General features: G+C 38.6%; 1 protein-coding gene across 1 annotated transcript; it reads left to right on the top strand.

Annotated features, from left to right (window-relative positions):
- Positions 1-873: 873 nt before the first annotated feature.
- shisal2a (shisa like 2A) lies at positions 874-9917 on the top strand. The gene is made up of 3 exons (XM_042512505.2): positions 874-1181; positions 6386-6522; positions 7615-9917. Exons 1-3 carry the CDS (start codon positions 1000-1002, stop codon positions 7800-7802), a joined length of 507 nt encoding a protein of 168 aa, XP_042368439.1. The 5' UTR covers positions 874-999; the 3' UTR covers positions 7803-9917.
- Positions 9918-10273: the final 356 nt, after the last annotated feature.

Below are 10273 nucleotides of genomic sequence, written 5' to 3'. Positions count from 1 at the left end.
GTTAATCTTCACTGCTCTCTGACCTTTATATTTAAGCCATAATAGCTGATTGGTGACCCTAATTTATTTAGTGAGTGCTTATTCTTTTCTGGAGCACAGGTTTCTTGTGTTCAGTTGAAATCCCCGTCCGTGTGACGGGGAGGAGGCAGAGCTTTTAGCCCCGATCCAGCGGGGATGGTTTTTAGTCCGTACAGACCTGCCACTCTGGCTCTGCCTCCTCTTTCTTTCTTTTCTATTACTGCTCTCTGGCCTTTCTATTTAAGTCATAACTGCTTATCAGAGACTCTAGGATCTCCACTGAGTGCTTATTCTTTTCTGGAGCACAATTTTGTTGTGTTTTAGTTGAATATGCAATATTTTTTTCATCCACAAGCAGAAATTTTCAAAATCCTTCCCGAAACTCACTTTTTCCTCTTAGAACTCAACTCAGTTCAAATAATAATAAAACTCATTTAAAGTAATTAACAACAAAAACTTATGAGTCAATATTAATCTCTTTTTCCCGAAACCTCTGTGTGATAACAGCCGTGTTGATCTATAAAAATACTCCTCTCTCTGATAATGCAATTCATTTTATTTTTTTCTCTTTTGTTGTTTTGTTTTGTTTTGCTTTGTTATAGCCATCTTGCATAGTATATTTTATATATTTTTATATCTTTGTTATTTTATGCCATATATGTGTTATTGATTGATTTGTGGTATATTTGATTGATATGTGCTACTGTTCTGTTTACCTAAGTTGTAAATTGTTGTCATTATCAATTTTTTTTAATTATTGATGGAGAGAGAGAGAGAGAGAGAGAGAGAGAGAGAGGGACGGAGCAGTAGCTGAACCTGCAACCACTCATCCAGTCAGTGTGGAGTCTGCAGATCCAGGATCAGCTTCTTCTCAGTCGTTGATGTGGAGTTGCAGTGATGGGAGATGGGCAGGATGAGAGCGGGTTTTAATGTACGCCACGCCGCATCCGGCTGTCCACGTGCAGGCAGCCCGTCTCCGATATGAGCTCGGACTGCGAAAGTTACTACAGCAAAGAAAACGTGTTCGTGGAGAGCTTCACGTGTCCGAAAGCGGACAGTGACACCACGGCACTTTTCTGCTGCGGGTTCAGTGACCTGAAGTACTGCTGCGATGACCCCAACAGCTTCTTCCCCTACGAGTATGGATACATGTGGTGGTTAAGGTAAGGGGAGATTAATGCAGTCAAATCAAGCTGTTGCGTTTTTTCAATGTAAGTAATGTATAGAGGAGCATGACTGCATGCATCATTTAAATTCCAGAGCGCTGTGTGCATCATCAGACAGGTTTTTCCTGCAGCAAAGTGTAAATCTGCACAAAATAATCTAATTAAATGTTTATTTCAAAGGGAGGAAGCATATTGATGAACATCAGTATAACATACAAATGTAAATATGCTGGAGTCAGCAGGACAGCTAATTTACATCTGTAGCCCCTTGGCAGGAAACAGCCAATAGAAATATCAAGAAAGAAAGAAAAAAGGGGGGAAACGAAAGAAAGAGGAGAAAAAAACATTTTAAAAAATATATAGAGGAGGATGAATGCATGCATCATTTAAACTCCTGAATGCAATGTACATCATCAGACAGGTTTCTCCTGCAGCAAAGTGTAAAAAAAATATAATAATAATATATAATAATTTGATTAAATGTTTATAACATCAGTATAACATTTGAATGCAAATATGGAGTTAGCAGGCTGCTAATTTATATCTGCAGTCCCTTGGCAGGAAACAGACAATAGAAATGTGAGAAATGAAAAAATGTGGATGGTGCACATTTTTTGTTGTTTTGGTAATGCAATTAATTTTATTTTTTTCTCCTTTTTTTGTTTTGTTTTGTTTTGTTTTGTTATAGCCACAAAGATCTTTGTGCAAGGTGAAAGAGTCAACAGGTGTTGCACGCATGTATTGTGGATCAGTGGGTAAAAAAGGACAAGGAGCTTTAATGTAGATGCAGTGCATAAGAAGAATTCAGATTAATAGATCCATCAACTCTGCCTTAGACAGGTGTGGGGTTGATCTGCGACAGAATCACCTTTTTGCATCAGTGTGTTGAGAAGTTGATGATTGCATTTTTGGCTTCAATCAGACAAATTGGCTGTGATCAGTGCCCAGGCCTAATTAGGACAACTTTTGATTTAGAAAACACTAATGGCCTTCAGAAGTATTCTGACTCATCTTGCATCTAAGGGAATTTTAATTCCATCTTGCTTTCTACGTCTTGTTCTAACAGCTAAGGGACTGTTCTTTATTTATCAGAAGAATTGGGTGGCGGGGGCGTGACTGTTTTTAATTATTTTATCTTGTTCCTCTTATAAGCTGCAAATGTTTTTCCTTTCCCTGAGCGACTTGGAAAAGATGCATGGCCCTGCATAGCCATGTGAACCCGACTCTGATACACATAGACCAGCCGGTTCTCATTCCGATAGTCGTCATATACCGCCGCTTTGTCAGGGCTTTTGGCGTAAGATCCCAATGTCAATGCCACCTTTTTCCATCTGCATGAGATGCCTCTGGACAGCATCATCTGAGAGCACAGCCGGTCAGAGCTGGTCGTGTTGTTATTGGAGTACGAAGGGCGGGGGGGAGGCGTGTTGAATGGATCCATAGACTGTATATCAAGATGGACAAAACGCTCCTACTTGCCCCCCCGTGCTAAAGTTAGGTTAAAATATCCAAGGTATGGGCATTGCCATCTTACGAGGGTGATGTCATTGAGAGCTGAAAACTGTGCAGTTGTTGTATCTGTGGTGGAGTTCCAAAACAACCGCCCAACCAATCGGGAGCAGCTCCATTGAATGCGAGCACATGGATCGGCTGTCACAGCTACTAATCGTGTTGGAAAATCCCCTTTTTGTATAACTGAATAACTTTTTAAAACTGAACTTATCATAAACACAAACTCTTGAACTAACATCAGGGTGATGAGAACTACCTTCAGTGAGAGAAGCAATCTTTGGGAAAAATGTATTTGGCATGTGTTTTTTTAGTTTTGAGTTTTTAGTTTGTTTTATGTCCCATTCACTAACATGGAGGGGTGGGCTTTATGACCTATACTGCAGACAGACAGCAGGGGCCGATATAGATTGAAAAGTTACACTTTTGGGGAGCTGTCATGTTGTCCATCTTTATTTACAGTCTTTGGATGGATCCGACAAACCCCGTACTTTCATTTGGGAAAAAAATGGGAAAAAATACTAAAAAATATGTCCTATTATAGGGGCACACGCAATACCATAACTCATGATTTTACAGCACCTTGGAGCCTAAAAACATGCTGTTGTCACTCAGAACAATGTTCCTTTTCACTCAGATGTTCACTCAAAACCCTTTTCTGAAAATTTAATTTAGTTATTGCAAGTTAACTCTTAAAAATTGTCTTGTGCTGCATTCAGATGCCTTTCACATGCATTTAAACCTTTAAAACATGAGCAAACTGGTTTGATTTCTTTTAAAATTATTCTACGTTAAAAATGTCCAGAAAACTGTATTTATATCATAATAATTTAGTAAAACTATGATTAACCTTTTAATGTATATATTTATCTACTTTTTGCATTTTATTCTTTTTCATTTATTTATTTTTAATCTTTTTTTTCTCCTAAATTTCAGTTTTGTTTTTTTTTGTTTTTTTTGTTGTAACTCCTAACGTAACTTTTTCTTGTGTTTTTGATGGAAATCAAGTCAATTTGTACAGTGAATAATGTTTTGTTGTTCAATTATTTTTGTTGTTATGCTTTTATTATTTCAGCTGCACATAAGAAAATCAAGTTTTGGGAACAGTTATTTTTTATTTTTATTTTTATTTTTTTTTGCTCTGTTGCTTCTTGTTATCTCAGACCAATAAAAACGATTGTTTTATGAAAAAGACATTTGTAGCTAATATGCAATAACACATTTCAGTGCTTATATTTAAAAAGCCCAAGATGTCAAGTCTTATTTGACCCATTTTGTCCAGTGTGTAAAATTCTTCACCCTTCAGCAGTGTAGTGAAAATCCAAGTAATCAATCATTTTTTATTCGATTTTTATTTTCATTTTTATTATCGACCAACTCATCCATGAAGAAATTTCACGTGAGTGAAACTAGCCGTCTCTGAACAACACATCTGTATATTCTGCATCATTATGTGTCATTACATGTAAAAAGACTTCCACTTGAACATCAGATTGCTGAATGCTAATTGGTCTGTCAAGGTTCAGAGTAGGCGTTTGTATGATAAGCTATGAATGCAGAACATAACAGAAGCACTCTGCTGCTCAGAACTGAATCACACTGGAAACATAAGCCAGTAAATACATATTGTGCACATCTTCTAGATGTCTTTCATATTTCCATCCAGCTTCATTTTTCTTTTTGTCACAGCGGGCAGATGTATTCAGGGAGGGGAAGAAAAAGCCATGTTTGACAAAACTACGATGGAAACACGTATTTTCACTTTTATAGGTCACATGATGCTATGGCTATGTGTTTTTCAGTAGGAAGTTGGAAACGGTGCCAGTGACTCACTTAAAATGCCCAGCTTTGGTGGCATTATCACAGAGGAAGTGCCACCGATTTCTTTCCCACTTTTGGTGGCACAATCGGGGGTGAAAATGCTGCAGATATCTTGCTAAATAGCATACAGTTTTGTTGGCACAATCATGGATGAATATGCTACCAGTGTCTCACTCAAAACAATTTGGTGGCATTATGGCAGAAGTGCCACCAGTTTCTTTCTTTGGTGGCACAAACACAGCTGGAAATGACTTTGTCTTGCTAAAAAACAAGATGGGCTTCGAACGGCTGTCTGTTTATTGGTTTTGAACAGCTGTCTGCAGTTTGTGTGCTGTCTCCTCTACCTGTTACACCACCCATCATCTCCTCCACCTTCCGGTGACAAAACCCCCTCAAACATTTAATCAGAACTGTGTCGCAACGCACGTAGAAACGCTGAGATGATGATAAGTAACTTATCTGTCATTTGCAGAAATGTACCATGGTCACATTTTGTTCTGGGTTGTGATTTTCTCACATTGTGCCTGTTTGAATTCAGAACAGTTTTTGTGCATAAACTGAGACTATGTAAAGGAGAAAATGGTCTCTCTTATCTCTGCCACACATAGTCTCTTCCCAGGCCATTGTCATGTGCAATCATTCAAAATGAAATAATACATAGTGTATTTTTATATAATCCATAGTATACCGTCTTGTGCCTGTGCAAATGGCAATAAATGAATCCAATTAAGTCGACCCAAATGCAGAACACAGACCAGGAGGCACACAAAATTTAATTGCAGGAGTTACTAAAAGCAGGAGATAATTAAGGTGAATGAAAGGCAGGAAGTAATTTGCAGGCAGGTGAGTGAGGGTGAGTGAGAACAGGAAACAAATATGCATTAATACAGGTTATAAAAACACGAAGAAAATACCTGTTCACAGAGACACTGAGCATAAGCCTGAGCGCAGCTGAGCAGGAGGAAAGCCGGGGCGATATGCAGGAGAGATGGTGAGCTGATTGCAGGCAGGTGTTTTGGAAAATCAAGTGGTGATGAGCAGATAGAAGATAGCTGTGCAGGTTGAGCAGAGGCAAAAGAGAGAAGAAGCACACACACTCACAATATGCAGACACAGAGAAGTGGGCACCACAAATGGGAAAAATCCTGAAGCACGCTTGTGACCGTGACAGTTTTCTGTGAATGTACAGATGAGTCAGAGTCTCAGGAATTGCCTGACATGTTCCTCACAGAGTGATCGGCTGTACGAATCTTCCTCTAACACCACAGTGAGTCACCAGCTATCTGTGACAATCTGTTAAGATGTTAACATAAATATTCATTTTCTCCCATGTGAAAACAAGCAGATGGTGTCTGTCCAACACATTAAACAAACGTACTAAAAAACTCTTCAGTTGCACAAAATCTCATCACATTAGTTGTTTTTTTGCCAGTATTACAGGTTTGGAAAAAGAATGAGAAAAAAAACAGTCAGTTTGACTCAGAGTATGAAAATGCTACCTTGCATGCAAGAATAGCACGTTATGCAAATCCACAAATGTCAATCTCATGATGGCGCTGGACAATTTGAATTCTTCAGTTACCTTGTCAGAAACTTCAGCTTCAAACAACGCAAAAAGACACCTTTTGTTGTGGTATGATGCGCACCAGACACACGTAAGTCTTACGGTGCATGCCCACTATACACAAATACCAATGACAAGGGTCGCCTCAGCAAGGAGGACATTGGACGCGAGAAGTACAAGGCTGAGGAAGTAGGAAGCATAGCATGATCAATAGTCATTTTGGAGCAAAATATAAAAATGACATTAAGTTTAACTTGAATTATCCTTTAAATTAAAAAAGGCCGTGTCTCTGCTATTTGTTTTTCAGTCTCGGAGCTCTGGTGGGTCTCTCTGTAGCAGCTGTGGTTCTTCTCGCTTTCATCGTCACTCTGTGCGTCCTTTGCTATCTCTTCATCACCACCAAACCCAGAGGTCTGGACAATGGGCTGCCGCTCCGAGCGCCAGGTACTGACTGCATTCTGCTCACACGGCCATAAAACACTGAATCATGCAGCACAAGGCAGTGGGAGTATTTGTATTCGCTACCTCCTTTTCCTTTTCGGATATGAAATACTTATGTTGTTTACTGAGTATGTCTGCTGGTTGTTCTGGTGTTTTTTTTACATATATTTTTATTTCTAGTCTTTCATTTTTGGTATTTGGTATTTATACTCTCCTCAGGCTGAACAACTTACACCTCAGTCAGTGTTTTTGGGCCTTTAGGTTGAGGTGATGTAACACCTGATAGAACCGAGGCGTGGAGTTACCAAAATAAAACAAGTTCTTTCACCCTTAGGGACTGTTTAACGAAATGTACATGCTTTGCATTATTCATTTTTTGATAAATTTGGCTTTGTTCATGCACATGGCATAAACTTTGGCAAGACTGTGTATTTTTGTTTAATCTTGGAATTAACTCAGTTCTTACAAAAAGTATAAAATACATTGTGGAAACAACATTACATTCAGACTGTTCAGTGCAAAAAATGTGCCATTGAAACTCATTCAAAGTATAAAAACGTGCATTGTATTATTTCTGGGTGTCATTCTGGGCTTTTGCCTTGAAACTTATAATTTTTACTATTTTCCACCTCATTATATAATTTTTTTAAAACATATTTGGCATATAGAGAAAATACATATCCACCAGGTACTGTCACAGTCAACGTTGCTGCAAATCACTGACAGATACCAGGCTGTAATGATCAAAAAATCTACTCTGTATGTAGTATATTGAAAATAATTCTTTTTTTTAATATGTTTTCTTTCATGTAAACACACAGTGGCATCATGACAAAAAACCCAGCATTTAAAGGGTTAAAATTCTGAAAATTAATGAATATTTGACATTAATAATAAGGACTGATGGTTAGGAATGAATTGAATGAAAGCAGAAAATAATATATTAATTAAAGCTTGATTTTGAAAGCGCATTTTGTGCACAGAGCGATACGAGTGTGTGTAATATTAAAGCAAACCTTAGAGGGTTAAATAGTCCACGTCTGTGTGTCTGTGACGTGTCCTGCAGGTCTCTTGAGTGAAATTTGTGTCTTCCAGGCTCGACATCGAGTCCTCAGGGACCAGGGCCGAGTCACAGCAGCGCCCCCGCTGGTCCTCAGGGCCTCAGGAAACACTTCCTGCGGGGCAAACTGGACTGTGACAACCAGCCCCCGGACCCCGACCGCCTTTTCCAGCGTTGTTTCATGGCCACTGTGACATCGATCAACGTCGAGGGCCCGACATAGACTGGCGGACTTTTTGGATTGTGAAGACAATCAAATATTTTTATGGTGTTAAACCAGCAGAAGACAGAACTGAATACAGATCGTTTTATGGTTTTAATTGGCTTTGGGCGGATGAGACGACCTGAGTTATAATACATTAATCAGAGCTCATTTCCCAGAAGTCCAGAGGCTGTTAGCACCTGTCGGCCGTGCATTTTATGTTTTTTAAGAAGTGAAAATAACATGCAGAATTCAAGGCTTGCTTTCAGAATGAGATCCGCTGAGAAATCACCTCAAAGCGTTCTCTGAATGATGATTAACAGCTTAACATCATGAACTCAGACGCGCTCGTGCTGAACCTGAGAGACAACAACAACTTAGTGGACTGTTGTGATGACACTGTGCTGTGTGTTACGTGTTTTTGTGTCCGTTATGGGTTCTTCGTGTTTAACCCTTTGAAACGTAAATATCTGTTTTCATGTGCTGCCTTCAGACGCCTTTCACAAGCTATTTAACATTTGAAATCTGAGCAGATTAGTCATCTTTCGAAAAACTTTGGGGGAAAAAGGCGATGGGCAACTTGGCGAGAAATGTCCCACAAATTGCAAGAATTTAAAGGTGATAAGAAAATGACCTGAAAATTTGTTTTATGGGAAAGTATTAGTAGAACATTATCTAAAAAGGAAGAAAATGTCTAATGTATTTATATGTATAACATTGTGTAACAGAATTTTTTTCTTTTCTTTTTTAATTTTTAGCACTTTTTGGCCTCATTTCTCATTTGTTTTGGGAGGTGTATAAGAAGGTGGATTTTATTGTGACCTGTTGCTGTTTTTCCAACGGAGATAGTGCCACAAAAGGCAGAGAAACTTCTGCATTTTCATGCAGGATTGGGCTCCCAAAACCTGTATTTTAAGCCACACGAGTGATCTTGTCCTAAAAATAATCAAGTGTTTTTTGTGCGTAACCTCACATTTGTCAAAGTGTTGCTGAAACAAAGTTTCATTGGATCCGCTGCATAATATTGTACAAATGCAACATATTTTAAGTTTGCAACAAGAGTACATTTTTTTCTGGGGATTGGTTTGTTGTCTGTTAATGCACTTTGTAAACTCTATTTTTAATAACGAATTGTCATCCCAACTTGCCGAATATCACCGTTTGGTCAGTGGACTTTTTCATCTTCATATGACACTCTCGGTATCCTCCTGAGTCTGTTGTTGACGCTCTGTGATGGTTTCTCAATTTCCACCTGTTACATGCATTGTGTCTTTTCAAAATAAAACAATGTCGGTAAAACACCTCACATTTACATTTATTTCTTTTTTGCATCCGTGTTTGAAACTGAAGTCACTGACCAAACAGCGTTACTTGACAAGCTGGGACTGAGGATGGTTGTTTTTAAAGCTGCTGTGTTAATGAATTCGTTTTCTTATTCTTATTATACAGGAGATCATTGATTATCAATTTACGGTCCGCCGGCTAAATCTGGTGGCTCCCCAGCCGTTTTCTTATTCAAAATAAAAATCAAGTGATTCACAATGTGAATTGTTTTTGTACTTTTAGTATACATAGGTGACAGGGTGCAAAAAAAGCAGGAAAATAGAGCTTGATCATCAAAAAATTGTGGAGGAAAGTTCTCGAAAATTCCTAAAACCCTGGAAACATGTATGGGGCTATTACAACTGGCCCTTGGCCTCCTGTAATTTTGCAAAAGTGGCCCCCAATCAGAGCAAGTTGAGCATCTCTGATGGAGATGTTTTGTTATGGAAATGATCTAAGTGTTGATTGAAAAGAAAACTGTTACAGTTTAAAAGAGAAAAAGAAAAAGAATTCAACTTTCCAAACTTTGCAGTTTGATTGTACACGTTTTATACAGTTTCCTCATGACTAACCGCCGTCGCTCTGATGCTCTCGTCCTCAGACAGTTTGTGTTTCGCTTCAGTGGTGCTGAAAAGAAACCAGAGCTTTATGTTGTAGCTTCACCTCTACATGTCGCGTCAAGACTGCTCAGTTCATTTTTCATGTCGATCTGCTGAGTTTGTGAGCTCATTAACGACCTCATTAGCAGAGCTCGTTATGTTTACTGTCATTGTACAGCAAGAAATGTGGCAGCTCAAGTGCCTCTTACTGATAAATGTGTCTTTACCAAAGTTGTTATTAAAGTTATGCGCTAAACCTGCTTGTGTGCTTTCTATCTTTGATGTCTCACATTTTCCTCTGACTTTACGTAATGCATTTTTTATGAGTTAAGGCTCCAAAGCTGCTGTCAGAGCTGCTCACATTATTTATTCTCTGCAGAATATTTTTTGCCCGTCATATATGGAAACATCCAGCAACTCAATTTACTTTTGTTTCAAAATGCATGAACACATTTGACGTTGTCGGTTATTTGAGCATAAATTCAAAGATGACACTCAATGTTTCTTATTTATGCTCTTTGTTTTAAGCACAGCGCATCAGTCGCTGTTGTGGAGGCGTTCAAAACCATC

Source organism: Plectropomus leopardus, chromosome 5 (genome assembly GCF_026936395.1).
Source record: "Plectropomus leopardus strain MGB_pleo_1.0 chromosome 5, ASM2693639v1, whole genome shotgun sequence".
In the NCBI taxonomy this organism is placed as follows: Eukaryota; Metazoa; Chordata; class Actinopteri; order Perciformes; family Serranidae; genus Plectropomus; species Plectropomus leopardus.
The sequence above is the reverse complement of the archived record's forward strand: the minus strand, read 5'-3'. Positions and strand labels throughout refer to the sequence as shown.